Below are 16607 nucleotides of genomic sequence, written 5' to 3'. Positions count from 1 at the left end.
AAATACCGGATTGATTCTCATCTCCAAGAGTATACTGTATATCTATGGAAACTTGGATGGGGCCTTATCAACACTTCTTTAAAAGCATTATATATCCTTATCAAGCCACAAAGATGCCATGTTTACTCTGACGTTCTTGGGCAAATGATACGGATAGCGCAAGTTGTATATCATCTGTGTGATGACATCAAGAATTACGTTATGACATTTGGGCTCACACCTAGGAGTGAATCCCTTTCAACTCTTGCGATAAAATTCTGGCTGTATGGTAGAGAAGACTTTGGAAGTTTAAGATCCATCAGATCTGTGGGGTCCTTGGTGGTTCCACCTCTAGGCTTGGTTGTTTTCTTGCAGACATTTCATGACCCAACTAGGTAATATTATCCGTGCTAGAAGGGAGTGGGGTTTGTGGAGAGGAGGAGGAGGAGGAGGACTGTTGGGATCCTTAAAGGTCTCTAAGCTTGGTTGTTTTCCTGTTTCATGACTCAACTAGGAAACATCATCAGTGCTAGAAGAGAGTGGGACTTGCAGAGGAGGAGGAGGAGGAGGAGGAGGAGGAGGAGGAGGAGGAGGAGGAGGAGGAGGAGGAGGAGGAGGAGGAGGAGGAGGAAGACTGTGGGGTCCTTAGTGCTCTGAGCTTGGTTGTATTTTTGCAAATGTTTCATTATCCAACTAGGAAACATCATCAGTGCTAGAAGAGAGTGGGATGAGGAGGAGGAGGAGGAGGAGGAGGAGGAGGAGGAGGAGGAGGACTGTGAAGTCCCTGGTGCTCTCTGAGCTTAGTGGTTTTCCTGTAGATGTTTCATGATCCAACTAGGTAACATCATCAGTGCTAGAATAGAGGAGGAGGAGGAAGAGAAGAGGAGGAGGAGGAGGAGGAGGAGGAGGAGGAGGAGGAGGAGGAGGAGGAGGAGGAGGAGGAGGAGGAGGAGTGGGGTTTGCTCTTCATTTATATACTGGTGATTTGCCCTGTCAGTATTGATGGGAGTGTTCTTGATGTGACAGAGCAAACCACTTATATAAGAAAAACAAAGACAAACCCCTCTCCCTTCAAGCACTGATGATGTTACCTAGTTGGGTCATGAAATGTCTGCAAAAAAACCCACCAAGATCAGAGAACCACGCAGGACCCCACAGTTCAACCTTGAGTCATAAATATTCTCCTGCACCAGAACTACCAGATCAGCCGGTAGTCTACCACGTCCTAATTTTCAACATCACATCACAGCATGAGGAACTTCGAATGCAATGAATTATAGAATGAATTGTATTTAATTAATTAACTAATAAATGTTCTGCAGAGGCCAGCGGTTGACACAGCCAATGCACTGGATCCCAAAGAGCCTGTTTTGAACTTCAGGTAGTCCTTGATTTACAACCATTCATTTAGTGACCATGCAAATTTACAACACCGTATTTCACACAACCGTTGTAGCCTCCCCACGGTTAACTCATCAAAATTGAGGCTCTTAGCAACTGACTCATATTTATGACGGTTGAAGTGTCCCATGGGGGGATCATCCCCTTTTGCGACCTTCTGACAAGCAAAGTCCACGGGGGTGAAAGCCAGATTCACTTAACAACCACGTTACTAATTGAAACAACTGCCGCAATTCGCTTCACAACTCTGGCAAGAAGGTTGTAAAATGGGGCAAAATTCACTTAGCGACCATCTCACTTTAGCGGCGGAAATTTGGGGTTCACTTTTTGATCGTAAGAATTCAGGAATTAAGCTCGGACAATTGCTGGAACATCTGAATGGCTTCTTTGGAGCTTGAGCATCCGTGATGGGATATTTTAGAATAGATTAGAGCTGGAAGGGACCTTGGAGGTCTTCTAGTCCAGCCCTCCCCACTCAAGCAGGAGACCCTATACCATTTCAGACTGATGGCTGTCCAATCTCTTCTTGAAAACCTCCAGCGATGGAGCATTTGCAACTTCTGGTGGCAAGCAGTTCCACTGGTTAATTGTCCTCACTATTAGGAAGGTTCTCCTTAATCCCAGGTTGCTTCTTTCTTTTGATTAGTTTCCAACCGTTGTTTCTTGTCTTGTCCTCTGGTGTTTGGGAGAATAATTTGATCCCCTTTTGGGAATCCTCCAGTTTGAAACCAAATTTTGAAAGGCGAATTGAAAAAGAGAGTGAATGCCTTCAAATGTGCCCCTGAAAATAGTCTCCTTATTATATCTGCAGCGGTGACTTGACATGTTTACATATTTTATAATGGATGCTTTGGTGTTTTAATTGGCATTCCTTTTCGTAGGTTCTTTGCAAGGCGAACTCTTGTACAGATTAAATAAAAATAAGCGGGGCTACCGCTAATAATGTTTGAATACAAATTTCAAGAGCCGAGCCTCCTCAAAATACATATTTAAATACGACTTGTAAGGAAAACGCGAGCTTTAGCGGAATCAAAAAGGGGCTTTTAAGGACCGTTCTTAGAATTGCAAATCGATGCCAAAATTGCGGGTGAAAAAGTATTACTTTTATTTGAATTTGAAACGTATTCGTGGGGGAGTCCTTAGATTTGCAAATGAAGGCAGAAATTACGGTTAAAAATGTTCCCTGAATATGAATAATATGAAGGTCTCGGACGGCAAGTGTGCAGACTTGCTTATCCTGCAGTCAGAAAAGAACAAATTGGTTTCTGCTAAAAACGAAGCTGCAATTTACTAGGAGCTTATAAGTGGAAAATAGAGGCTTTCCCCCCACTTTCTCTGGAGAGTCCGGTGGCAATCAGGATCTAATCAGGATTTGCTATGTCTCCCATCCCTGTGGTTGTCACTGCAATACGTTGATCTACGCAGATCTAAAAAAAATTGTCTCCAGCTGTTTAATTTGCGCAGAATAAATGGGGAAGGTGGAATGCAGAACAAAGAGGCTATAAAAAGACAGCCGGTTTGGCTTAGGTGCTGGACTAGGAACCAGGAGACTGGGAGTTCTAGTCTTGCCTTAGACAGGAAAGCTACCTGGGTGACTTTGGGCCAATGACAAGGAGATGGTGAGTTCTAGTTCACCTTCGTCATGAAAACCATCTAGGTGGCTTTGGGCCAATCACCAGGAGACTGTGACTTCTAGTCCCACATTAGACAGGAAAGCTGGCTACTGACATGACTAGGAGATGGTGAGTTCTAGTTCATGCCCAGTACGAAAGCTATCTAGGTGACTTTGGGCCAATCACCAGGAGACTGTGAGTTCTAGTCCCACATTAAGCATGAAAGCTGGCTGGGTAACTTTGGGCCAATCACTAGGATACTGTGAGTTCTAGTTCACCTTGGGCATGAAAACCATCTAGGTGGCTTTGGGCCAATCACCAGGAGATGGTGAGTTCTAGTTCACCTTGGGCATGAAAACCATCTAGGGGACTTTGCGTCAATCACCAGGATACTGTGAGTTCTAGTTCACCTTGGGCATGAAAACCATCTAGGGGACTTTGGGTCAATCACCAGGATACTGTGAGTTCTAGTTCACCTTGGGCATGAAAACCATCTAGGTGGCTTTGGGCCAATCACCAGGAGATGGTGAGTTCTTGTTCACCTTGGGCATGAAAACCATCTAGATGGCTTTGGGCCAATCACCATGAGACTGTGACTTCTAGTTCCTCATTAGACAGGAAAGCTGGCTAATGACATGACTAGGAGATGGAGAGTTCTAGTTCATGCCCAGTACGAAAGCTATCTAGGTGACTTTGGGCCAATCACCAGGAGACTGTGACTTCTAGTCCCGCATTAGGCATGAAAGCTGACTGGGTGATGTTGCGCCTATTACCAGGAGACAGTGAATTCTAGTCCCGCATTTGGCATGAAAGTGGGTGACTTTGAGCCAGTCCTTCTCTCTCGGCTCAACCCACCTCACAAGATTGTTGTTGTGAGTTAAATAGGAGACAAAAAGAAGTCTTAGATGTGTTCACTACCTTGAGATACTGATAAAGAACCAGAAAGGCGGAGATGAATATCCAAGAAATAAAGAATTAATCAATATATCATCAACAGTGAGCTGATGGGTTTAAATCAACTAATAACTTCTGAAGAGATTATGTTTGCAATTAAGCAGTTGAAAGTGGATAAAGCCCCTGGGACGGATGGTTTGACAGCTGCTTATTATAAACACTTGCAGTCAGAAATGGTGGGACCACTCAAAGAGTTATTTACCAACATACAATCTGGAGGAGATGTACCCCCATCCTGGAGGACAGCTTTTATTTCTCTGATTCCAAAGGAGGAGCAAGACCACACCCAGCCAAAAATTTATAGGCCTATATCACTCTTAAATACAGATTATAAGATTTTTGCTAAAATACTAGCAAATAGGTTAATGACAGTCATGCAACAAATGATTCATAATGATCAAACTGGCTTTATAAATGGTAGGCAAATGAAGAGTAATGTAAGGCAAGTGGTTAACCTTTTAGAGTATTTATTATTTATTATTTATTTTATTTTATTTTTGAATTTGTATACCGCCCTTCTCCCTGAGGACTCAGGGCGGTGAACAGCCAGATAAAAACATCAGATACAAATATTAAAACACATTTAAAAATATATATAGATTTGGCCCCATTAATTAAAACGATAATTAATTAAAACGATTTGGGGAAGAACAACCAAATCCCTGCAGTGCTAATATTTCTTGATGCGGAGAAAGCATTTGATCGATTGAATTGGCACTTCCTATTGAAAATAATAGAAAAGGTGCAGTTTGGAGAATATTTTACACAATCTATTAAGGCGATATATCAGAAACAAACAGCGCAAATAATAATGGTAGTTTAACAGATACTTTTAATATCGAAAAAGGAACAAGACAAGGATGTCCCTTGTCTCTATTATTGTTTATCTTGACTTTGGAATTCTTGTTGAATAAGAGACGTGGGTCGGACAAAATAAATGGAATTAAAACAGTGAGCTGATATAGAGCTGAGAAGGCTTCTCTTGCGCTGAGCTGTTCCCTTTCATTACAGTTCACGGCACTTGGGATGAGTGGTCGCCATGGAGTCTCTGCTCGTCGACGTGCGGACGGGGATACCGAGATCGCACCCGGATATGCAAACCCCCCCAGTTCGGAGGAAGCCCCTGCGAAGGTCCCGAGAAGCAAACCAAATTCTGCAATATCGCCCTTTGCCCAGGTAATTTGCTAAAGAGACTTTCCCCCCTCCCCACTGGTGAGCTGTGGGGAAATGTGATATTTTGCTGTTAATTGGATGGCCTTGAATCAGACACTGAAAATGATCCACAATTTTCTTCATCTCCGGAGATCCCTCAGGATCCGGTGTTGTGTTTTCGAAAAGAGGCTGGGCGTTTTTGTTTTTTTTTCCTTTTTTTTTTTAATTGGTGGGGTTTTTTCATTTCTGGAGATTGGAGAAAGGATAATGGGGAATTGTTCCGTCCCCGTACCACACATGCACCCCCACGGACGGCCCGGAGTTAATAAGCCACACGACAAAATTCTTTGAAGATAAAGCTGGCAGCAACCCAGTGGCTAGCTGCCAATTCAGACTTTACTCACACAAAACAAAGATTAGACTGCAAGCATTCCGATAAAACAGGCAGAGTTTCAACAATACAAGGATTAATCCAAATGCAGTCTGATAAAGCAGGCAAAGTCCAGTAACGCAGAGATCATGGATTATTTCTAGTTTTTGCTCATCACAAACTGAACCGGCCACCACACCCACATTTATACCCTGTGGGGTGTGGTCCAGTGACTCAGCTAATCTCTGGCACGCCTTCCCCTCTGCTGCGCACGCTTCTCCCTGCGCCTCTGCCGAGGGTCCAGCCAGCACTTATCTTCTTCATCGCTGTCCACTTGTGGCTGCTGGGCCGTGCTTGGCTCTGAGCCTATCTTTTGGCCTTCGGTGTCCTCCAGAGGCATTGCCAGAGAGGACGGTCCTGGAGAGGGCGGCCTTGCCAACTCCTCTCCCTCACTCTCAGAGTCTGCATCTGTCGATAGCCCAGGCTCAGGCAACGGAGCCACAACAGGAATGAAGAGGAATTATATTGCCAAAAAATGTAATCGTATAGGATAGCACATATAGTGGTGGCCAAAATTGTGGAAACCTTTTTTGGGAAAAGTGTGTTTTCTAAAACTAGCTAATAACACCACTTTTTTTTTCTTCAAGTAGTACCATAAAATTATATATCAATGGAAAGATAATTTAATCAAGAATGCAATGCAATAACTTTTAGGAAGGATTTGCTGTTAGAATAGCAGTGACAGTATAAAGAAGAAAAGTGAAACACGTACAAAAACGATCACCATAGAAAAAAACAAGATATACAAAAATTATCATGTCATTTAATAGTTATTTGGGTAACCTTTAGCATGAATTATAGCCTTGCAACGTCTTCCCATGGAGTGAACCAAGTCTTTTAGTTCTGCAGCTGTTTATAATGTGAAGCCGAGATTGAATGATGGCTTCTATTAACTGAGTTTTATTGCTCGGTCGCTTCTGACTAACAAGTTTCTTTAGTTGGCTCCCTAGATTTTCAGTTGGGTTATGAAAGTCTGGGCAAGTCCCTGTGAATGGAAACTCCAAAAAAAAGTTGTGTTATTAGCCATCAAACCTTAAATATACACTTTTCCCAAAAGGTTTCTGCAATTTTGGCCACTACTGTACAGGGAGACTTCGACTTGCAAGCATTCGTTTAGTGACCATTCAAAGTTACGACAGCACTGGAAAAAGTGACTTATGACCATTGCAGCATCCCCATGATCAATCTTCAGACAATTGTATTGTATTAAAGTGGTATTAACACCATGTGATCTTGATTCTTTCTCTCTAGTAGTGCAGCCTAGGATTGTGTTGGCTTTTTTGGCTGCTGCTGCACACTGCTCACTCATATTTAAGTGATTGTCCATTAGATCCCTCTTACAGTTACTACTATCAAGAAAGGTACCACCTATACCCGTGATGGCAAACCTATGGCACACGTGCCACAGATGGCATGCCTAGCCATATTAGTGGACAAATGAGTTCAGCTCCGGCACGCATGCGTGCGCCAGCCAGCTGATTTTCAGGCCTTTTGGGCCTACCAGAAGCAGGGAAACAGGCTGTTTCCTGCCTCCGGAGGGCCTGGGGTGTGTGGGGAAGGCCCCTTTTTCTCACTGGCTCCAGAGCCTCTCTATGAGTCTAGGGAGGGCAAAAACAGCCTTCCCCACCCTCTCGGAGACCCTCTGGAGGCCAGAAACGGTCCATTTCCCAACTTCCGGTTGGACAGGAAGTGACTTTTTTGCTGTCCACAGCCTCCAGAGACTCCTAGAGATTTCCAGTGTGCACATGTGCGCCGGTCATCTGGTCTTCCGGTTTTTGGCAGGCATGCCCATGCAAAGACCAGCTGGGCTCCACACCAGTGGTGAGTTGCCCCCGATTCATACTGGTTCTATAGAACTGGTAGTAAAACCAGTGGGGGGCTCCGCCCACTGACCCCGACATCATCAGAACGCTTCTGCACATGTGCAGAAGCTTCTGCGTGAGCAAAGCGAGCATGCGGGGGCGACCCCATTGCAAACCGGTAGTAAAGATAAGTAGAATCCACCCCTGCGCCACGCATGTGCACGCCGGAACCTGAAAGAGCAACGGATGATGACTGGCATGTCCGGAGAGATGGCTCTGCATGCTACTTCTGGCACATGTGCCACAGGTTCGCCATCACAGAACTGGTAGTAACAAATTTTAGATTTCACCACTGGCTAAAACATATATAGAACGGTTGCTGGAACTGGGGAATGTCTCATTTAATTACCCCCAAACAATGCCAATTCTCTGATGCAGGAAAAATGCGGCGTTTATTTGCAGCTGGACAAGAGAGAGACGGAGTGGCTTTTGGGGAAAAGAAAAGGAAGGGAAGCTTGCAAAATATTGCTTAATTGCAGCAGGAACTCTGCTTAAATTCTGGCTGGCTGGCGGCGATTTGATTTGGTGCAGTGAGTCTCCGATAATTAAGCTGCTGGATCTTCAGAGTGAAAATCTTGGCAAACAACTGGGCACTGCTTTTAGAGTTTTATCACACACACACACTCACACAAACACACACACACAGATGTTAATTAAAGAGAGAAATGCCAGCCATTTAACGGAGATGGTTTGTGCTTTGAGAAAGGTCAGAACGCAGCGAGAATTGGAAAAAAATATATATATCACCTACATCGACCCACCCACCTTATGGACAGTGGGGTTTTTACTGGAGTAAGCTGGGTTGTTGGGGGTGTGTGTGATGTCCAGAGTATTCCCTAAAAATACTCAAACACCCCCCCCCCCATTTTTTATTTGTATATAACATAGCATACAAAAAAAATGCAAAAAGAAATGGTAGGGAAAATAGGGAAGGGGAAAGTGAAGGAAAAGAAAAGGGGGAAAAGAAAGAAAAGGCATTGATTTCCAATTCTCTTTGGGGCATTAGAATAAGATAACATTAAACCAGGGGTGAAATGTAAAAATTAGTTACGACCAGTTCTGTGGGCGTAGCTTGGTGGGGGGGTAATGTGACTGGATGGGCATGGCCAACTTTTTTTTTTTTTTTTTACTTTTAAAACCATTTTTTCTGCAACCTCTTTGGCTGAAAAGGTTGTAAAAAAAATGCTTTTAAAAGCCTCTGACGATCTCAGCTGAGCCGCACAATCATCAGAGGCTTTTAAAAAAACTTTTAAAAGCAATTTTTTTTTTGGCGGAAGAGGTTGTAGAAAAAATGCTTTTAAAAGCCTCTGACGATCCCAGCTGAGCCACGCGATCATCAGAGGCTTTTTTATTATTATTATTTTTAAAAGCATTTTTTCAGCCGAAGACGTTGTAGAAAAAAAATGCTTTTAAAAATAAAATAAAAAGTCTCTGATGATTGTGCGGCTCAGCTGGGCATAGGGGCAGGGCGCAAAGATTTTTGCTACCGGTTCTCCGAACCACCTGCCGCCATCACTTCTGAACCGGGAGCATTTCACCCCTGCATTAAACCTCAACTTTTTACTTTTACATAATAGTATAAAGTAGCCATTTCTATAAAAACAAACCAGTCTAATCGGTAACATCCAAAATCAAAGTTTCATTTTTTTCCACCTCAAGCACAAAGTCCAGAAGCAGTTTCCAAGCAGAAATAAAAGTATTTATATTTTTCCATCCCAAGCACAAAGTCCAGAAGTGGTTTCCAAGCAGAAATAAAGGTATATTTTTTCACCCCAAGCACAAAGTTCAGAAACGGTTTCCAATCAGAAATAAAAGTATTTATATTTTTTCACCCCAAGCACAAAGTTCAGAAGCGGTTTCCAAGCAGAAATAAAAGTCTTTATATTTTTTCACCCCAAGCAGAAAGTTCAGAAGCGGTTTCCAAGCAGAAATAAAAGTATTTATATTTTTTTCACCCCAAGCACAAAGTTCAGAAGTGGTTTCCAAGCAGAAATAAAAGTATTTATATCTTTTTTTTTCTTTGATCAAAACAGTCAATTTGGACACTTCAAGTTCCAATGCATTTGGTCCTTGACTTATCACAGTTTGTTTAGTGACCATTCGAAGTTACAGCGGCCCTGGAAAAAAGTAACCTATGGCCATTTTTTCACATATACATTCATTGCAAAGATCCCCATGGTCAGGTGATTAAAATTCAGACGCTTGGCAAACTGTCTCATATTTATGACAGTGGCAGTCATAAATTGTGACCTTCTGACAAGCCAAGTCGACGGATTCACATAACTACCATGTGGCTAATTTAACAACCTCAGTGATTCACTTAACAACTATTCCAAGAAAAGTTGTAAAATGGGGCAAAAGGCCCAGAAATTTTGGGCTCAATTGTGGTTGTAAGCCGAGGATTACCTGTACAAGGGAATGCTAGTCATTCCCTCTGAGTTGTAAATTAAACCCCAATTTTAAACTTTATGCACAGAGTTGGGCCATGCCATAAATATACAAGTAGTCCTTGACTTATGACTGTCAGCGTCTCACCGCTGGCATAGAGAGGAGAGAGATAAGCCCTGAACTTTTGCCTGCTAAATCCCTTTGAAGCCCGGTCATCGTGGAAATGAGGAGGGGGGAGACATTCCTGTGAAATGACGAGACAAGAAGTCAGTGGAGTGACTTGGAAGATAGCCAATGAGAAGCAAATAATTGGGGATCGGAAAGGGAGGGATTGGGGGGCAAAAGGTCAGTCTTGTCCGCATCGAGTCATGATCTGGTTACTGTGCTCAATTAAAGAGAAGATTTCCTTAAAGATTGGCAGTTTGGAAATTCATTTATTATGAGATAGCATCGAAGTCTGACAACGACCACATTTGAGCTCAAAACTGCCATTGGTAAGCAAGGCAGTGCTTGTGAGTGTTGCTCCATTTTGTGACCTTCTTTGCCACCACCGTTCAGTGAGTCGTGTAAGCTGTTCAGCGAATCTGGCTTCTGTTGTGGCCCATACACAGCCTGTGCAGCTAGTAGCTGATTCAGACAGTGAGGAGGCTGGTGTGGTGCTGCGCCAGCAGCCTCTGTAGCTGGCACTTGAGTCGGACAATGAGGCTGGAAAAGATGTGGTGCCAGAGGTGGGGATTCAGCCAGGGCCTTCAGAACCTCCAGAAGCTCCCTTAAGTGAAGAGGAAGAAGAGGAGGAGCCTCTTCTCAATGCACGGGTGCGCAGAGCTGTCAAAAGGCAGGAGTGGCTCCTCAGGAGGAGGTCTCCTCAAGAGTAAGCCTTGGGGCTAATTGGCCACTCCCTTAGCCTATTTAAGGAGGAACGCCAACTGAAGCAATTTGCAGGGAACAACTTCGTTCACATACCTTCATGTCTTGTCTTGCTTATCTTATCAGCTTCCTGCAAATTGCTTCTGGGCATTCTGCCAACCACAGTAAGCTTTCAGTTATTATTCTTTAAATTCTTGGTGGCTGTTAATGCAATGAGTTGGGTGATCCAATGTTGTCTAGATTGGCCCAAGTTGGTTTGTGAACCTTGAGGACATCTAAAGGTCTACAATCAATCCTCCGTTTCACAGATCCTTCCAACTTCATCTATTTGTCGTGTGTGTGTGTGTCTGTGTGTGTGTGTGTTAATCTTTGGCCTCCCTGTTTTAGCGATACAAGTGCTGAGATAATTAGATCGAGCACGTCATGTCAAGCCACATTGCAAGATATACGGCTCCAATAAAAATGACTCATATTTCATTCCTAAAATTGCACATTGCAGAAGGAGGTGTCGCCAGTTAGATGATAAATTATGGTTTGTGTTTCAGGCTGTGTGTGTCTTTGTGTATATGGTGAGTTTTGAGCTAATGACATTGTGCAAAGAGGGAGTGGGGGATTCAGAATCTTGGAGAAACTCGAAAGCTTACAAGAGCGCAAATGAGGACGGGGGCTTAAAAATCCTTATTTTATTTTTATTTATTTATTTTTGAAATAATTTGTATTTGCTTTACCATCCCAAATTCCTGTTTGCCGTTAGGATATTCAGCCTGGCAAACCGAATCATCAATAAGTTATTTACAGATTGTAGAAGGGACAAGCAGGGCTAGACTGTCAAAAGAGAAAAATGTCTTATCAGAACCGAGACAGCTGATATTAAAAAGCAATAACAGCCCTCAAGGATTCCATAAATACGTTTCCTTCTTTTGCTTCGGCAGGAAAACCGCTCAAGGAATTCACTCAAAGGTTATCGGCTGTCTCCTTGAATTAGAAAATCAGAATAGAATAGAGCTGGGAGGGACCTTGGAGATCTTCTAGTCCAACCCCCTGATCAAACAGGAGACCCTATACGTGTCACGGCGAACCTTTTTGCCATTGTGTGCCAAAAGCAAGGGAGCGCGGGGGTGGGGGTGTCACACGCACACGTGCCCACACCCATAATTCTATGTGCTTCCCCCAACACGCATGCACACACGACCTCCCCCCGCTTTGGGCATGTGATGGCACGATGGGACTGGAAGTCAGGAAATGGGTCGTTTCCGCCCTCCCCAGGAAGGAATGAATGAATGAAGGAAGGAAGGAAGGAAGGAAGGAAGGAAGGAAGGAAGGAAGGAAGGAAGTTTCTGACCTTGTGGTTTTCTTGCAGACATCTCATCATCCAACTAATAATAATAATAATAATAATAATAATAATAATAATAATAATAATAATAATAATAATAATAATAATAATTTTATTTCTATACCGCCCTTCTCCCGAAGGACTCAGGACGGTGTACAGCCTATTTAAAAACAGAATAGACATCAATTTAAAATAATTTAAAAGTATTAAATAAATTTGGCTTAATTTAAAACCCCAAAAATTTAAAATTTAAAAAATTTAAAAACTAGGAAACATCAATAGTGCTAGAAGGAGATAGGATTTGTGGAGAGGAGGAGGAGGAGGAAGAGGAGGGGAGGAGGTGGAGGGGAGGAGAAAGAAGAGGAAGAGGGAAGAGGAATAGGAGAAATGTGGGTCCTTGGTGCTCTCTGAGCTTGGTAGTTTTCTTGCAGATGTTGCATTACCCAACTAGGTAATACCTTCAGTGCTGAAGGGGGTGATGTTTGTGCCTTCTAGCACTGGTGATGTTCCTTAGTTAGCTAATGAAATGTCTTCAAAAAAACCACCAAGCTAAGGGAACACCAAGGACCTCACAGTCCTCCTCCTCCTCCTCCTCCTCCTCCTCCTCCTCCTCCTCCTCCTCCTCCTCCTCCTCTCCACAAACCCCACTCCTTCTAGCACTAATGATGTTCCCTAGTTGGGTAATGAAATGTCTGCAAAGAAAGCACCAAGGACTCTAACCTTTAATTACAAATCTTCTCTTCCATCGGTACAATCCCCGCTGAAACAGAATGCCGGTATGTGGACACCACCCCGTGCAATAGCGGTTTTCACATTCTGTCTCCTGTCTTTTCTTCCTTTGGGCCACTCAGTGGACGGCAACTGGAATGCCTGGTCCAGCTGGAGCTCCTGTTCCACCTCCTGCTCCAATGGCACCCAGCAGCGGACACGGGAGTGCAACGGACCTTCGTACGGAGGAGCGGAATGCCAGGGGCCCTGGGTCGAGTCCCGAGACTGTTTCCTTCGGCAGTGTCCAGGTGGGTTGCATGGGGAACCCCTCCCATATCGAGATCTCTGAAGACCAGGGGTGGAATGGAAGATTTATGTGGTATGATGGGGGGAAGGGGCAAAACATTTGATAGATTGATAGAGAGAAAGAGAGAGAGAGAGAGATGATGATGATGATGATGGATAGATAGATGAGAGAGAGATACAGAGACAGAGAAAGATACAGAGAGATACAGAGAGATTAGATAGATGATAGATAGATAGATAGATAGATAGATAGATAGATAGATAGATAGATAAGACAGATAGATAGAGAGAGAGAGAGAGAGAGAAAGAGAGACGATGATGATGATGGATAGATAGATGAGAGAGAGAGAGACAGAGAGATAGAGAGAGATTAGATAGATGATAGATAGATAGAGAGAGAGAGAGAGAGAGAGAGACAGAAAGAGAGAGAGAGACAGAAAGAGAGAGAGAGATACAGAGAGATTAGATAGATGATAGATAGATAGATAGATAGATAGATAGATAGATAGATAGATAGATAGATATAGATAGACAGACAGACAGACAGAGAGTGAGAGAGAGAGAGAAAGAGAGAGAGAGAAAGATACAGAGTTAGAGAGAGATACAGAGAGATTAGATAGATGATAGATAAAGGGAGAGAGAGAGATAAGAGATAGCTAGAGATATAGACATTGTGTGGGTGGGGTGTATACAGAGAGAAACAGACAGACATAGACAGACAGACAGAGATGGAGATGGAGCTAGAGAAATAGAATATAGAAAGAGAGAGAGAGAAAGCAAAATAGAGAGATACATACAGAGATAGTGAGATGATAGAAAGATAGGAAGAGAGACTAGATAGAAAGACAGACAGATGAGAGAGAGAGAGAGATGGAAAGAGAGATAGCAAGATGAGAGAGAAAGAGAGAGAGAAAGATACTAAGATAGATACAGAAAGAGAGAAAGAGAGAAAGAGAGACATATAGAGAAATAGTGAGATGAGAGAGAGAGAGAGAGATTCACAGACACCAGATACTGTCTCAATGGAAATTACACAAAATGTGTCACTATTCCTATCTTGTAGGTAGTCCTCGATTTATGACTGTTTGTGTCACGACCATTTGAAGTTTGAAGTTTACTTATGACCCATTTCAAAGTTATGACAGTCTCTCTCTTTCTTTCACATACATACACACACACAAACACACACAAACACACACACTGCGTTCACGTGATTGCATTTGGGGCATTTGACAACCTGCTCACCTTTATGTCCGTTTGTAGCATCCCGTGGGTACGGGACCTCAATTTTTGTCATTTTTTACCTGTTTCTGGCATTTACCAAAAATTCCATTGGGTGAAATGGATTTGCTTAATCATCACGGCATCACTGCCAGAAAAATGTCAAAAAAAAAAAATCAGTCCCGTGATGCCTAGACTTATGACCGCAAGGACTTATGGCCATAATTCTGGGTTCAATGATGGTTATAAGTTGAAACTACCCATATTAGACTTAGGTACTCTTTCTCATTGAGGCCAGTTCGCCTTCTGCTCTTGTTAAACATAAAAAGATGGCTACAATGACACGGAAAAATTGTAGGACTCAATGATTAGGAAACCAACATTTATGCTGGTTTGTTGTGTCTTTCAAACGTTAATTGAGCTATATTCTTGGAAAAGTCTTCATCCCACTCAGATACCACTAAGTCTAGCGCCACCTGGTGTCTAAACCATATTAATGACACCGTGTTTTGGCATTTGGGAAAACTACAGAAAAGCACATTGCTTTGAAAGTCTCCCTTTCCCATTGTAGGAAGAAATATCCTTCTGGGTTCAGGTCCAAGTGGGGAAAAAGACACTGGAAACATGGAGACTGCTTGGAAAGATGGTTTAATGGTGGACAGGATCACATGGCTTGAGTTCCTGAACAGAAAAAAGGGGGCAGATACAGCGAGTTTCCAGGTTTTATCCCCTCTCTGGCTTTGAACTTCCTGGGGCCCAGAAAGAGTATCCTGATTGGTTGTCAGACTCCCAGGGGGTGGGGGTCTTAGCTAGCCTTGCTGTCTGATGTAATCTTCCCAGGTGCCATGTGGTGAGTTTCTGTCCTAGATGGGTCCCATTGTCTTGCAGATGAGGTCCATTGACAAAGATTGAGTTTCTGCCTCTGGCCCATTAACAAAAGGGTGGAGGCAGGAAGGTGGGAGCTGCTTTGTCTTTAAAACATGCTTCTCCATTTCTCATCCAGGGAAACATAATATTCTGCCTTTTTAATATTTCCCAAAATATTTCATTCTTCTAGGAAAGGGGTGGGTGCTAACTTCCTACACCATAATATATCTTCTCTAAAAGCAGAAATCCCACACTTCTTAGGAGAAAAAAATCCTATGATTTCTATACTTTGGCCCAAACATTTTCCCCAGATGGAATTGCCTCGAACTACGAGATGGGACGACAGATATATTATTATTATTATTATTATTATTATTATTATTATTATTATTATTATTATTATTATTATTATTATTATTATTATTTATTGAATTTGTATACCGCCCTACTCCCGAAGGACTCAGGGCGGTGAACAGCCAAATAAAATACATATAATACAAATGTTAAAAAACCATTAAAATACAATTAAATAATTGGCCCGGAAAACGAAATTTAAAACACCCCAAATTCCTAAGACAAATTTAAAATTTTTAAATTTTTAAATTTTAAAAAAGTTTATTTAATAAACTTCTTTTTTTTTTTCAAGAGGCAACTAGATTTTTTAAACTAGGTTTTTCTTCGAAGATGTTTCACTTCTCATCCAAGAAGCTTCTTCAACTCTGATTAAATGGTGGGGGAATGGAAGGATTGATAACTCCTTGCAGACAAAGCTGGTCATTTGCATTCTTTTGAGAGAGTCGTTGAGGCCACTTGGAGGTTTATCTGTGTCCTCAGGGTCACCTGAATAGCACAAAATTGCCTTGGTCAAAATTGAACAGCCCTCTCTTAATAGAGGGGGAGACCTCATCTATCTCCAGTATACAACACAGTCCTTTCAACACTTCCACCAGTTCCATTACTCAGGGGATCTTGAGGACTTTCTTGGTTTTTCTCCTTTGAAAACGTTTCGCTTCTCATTCAAGAAGCTTCTTCAGTTCTTCTTTTTTTAAAAAAAAAGCACATTTCGGATTGACTTGAAGCTTACTATAACCCGGGGTGAAATGCTACCAGTTTGGACCAGTGGTGAAATCCAATTTTTTTTTTTTTTACTACCACTTGTGGGCGTGGCTTGGTGGGTGTGATGTGGCTTGGTGGACATGGCAGGGGAAAGATACTGCAAAATCTGAGCCTGGTACTGGGCCTGGTGGCTCAGCAGACTGATAGCATTGTGATTAACACCAGCTGTCTGCAATTACTGTAAGTTCGAATCTCGCCAGGCTCAAGGTTGACTCAGTCTTCCATCCTTTCTAAGGTAGGTAAATTGAGGACCCAGATTGTGGGGGCAATAAGCTGACTTTGTATAAATATACAAAAGTATGAAGGCTATTGCTTAACGCATTGTAAGCCGCCCTGAGTCTCCGGAGAAGGGCAGCATATAAATCAAATTAAAAAAAAAAAAATCTCCATTCCCACCCCACTCCAGA

The 16607-nt window shown here is 42.6% G+C and overlaps 1 protein-coding gene across 1 annotated transcript in view; it reads left to right on the top strand.

Moving 5' to 3' along the window:
- The window catches only part of ADGRB1 (adhesion G protein-coupled receptor B1), a 280832-nt gene that overhangs the window by 84002 nt on the left and 180223 nt on the right, over positions 1–16607 (top strand). The window contains exons 5-6 of the mRNA XM_070939737.1: positions 4959–5123; positions 12834–12998. Of these exons, the coding sequence (XP_070795838.1) occupies positions 4959–5123; positions 12834–12998 (330 nt within the window). The remainder of the gene's footprint in view (positions 1–4958; positions 5124–12833; positions 12999–16607) is intronic.

This window comes from Pituophis catenifer, unplaced genomic scaffold (genome assembly GCF_029215685.1).
Source record: "Pituophis catenifer annectens isolate HBS135680 unplaced genomic scaffold, rPitCat1.0.hap2 SCAF_3, whole genome shotgun sequence".
Lineage (NCBI taxonomy): Eukaryota > Metazoa > Chordata > Lepidosauria > Squamata > Colubridae > Pituophis > Pituophis catenifer.
This window is presented reverse-complemented; position numbering and strand designations above follow the sequence as displayed.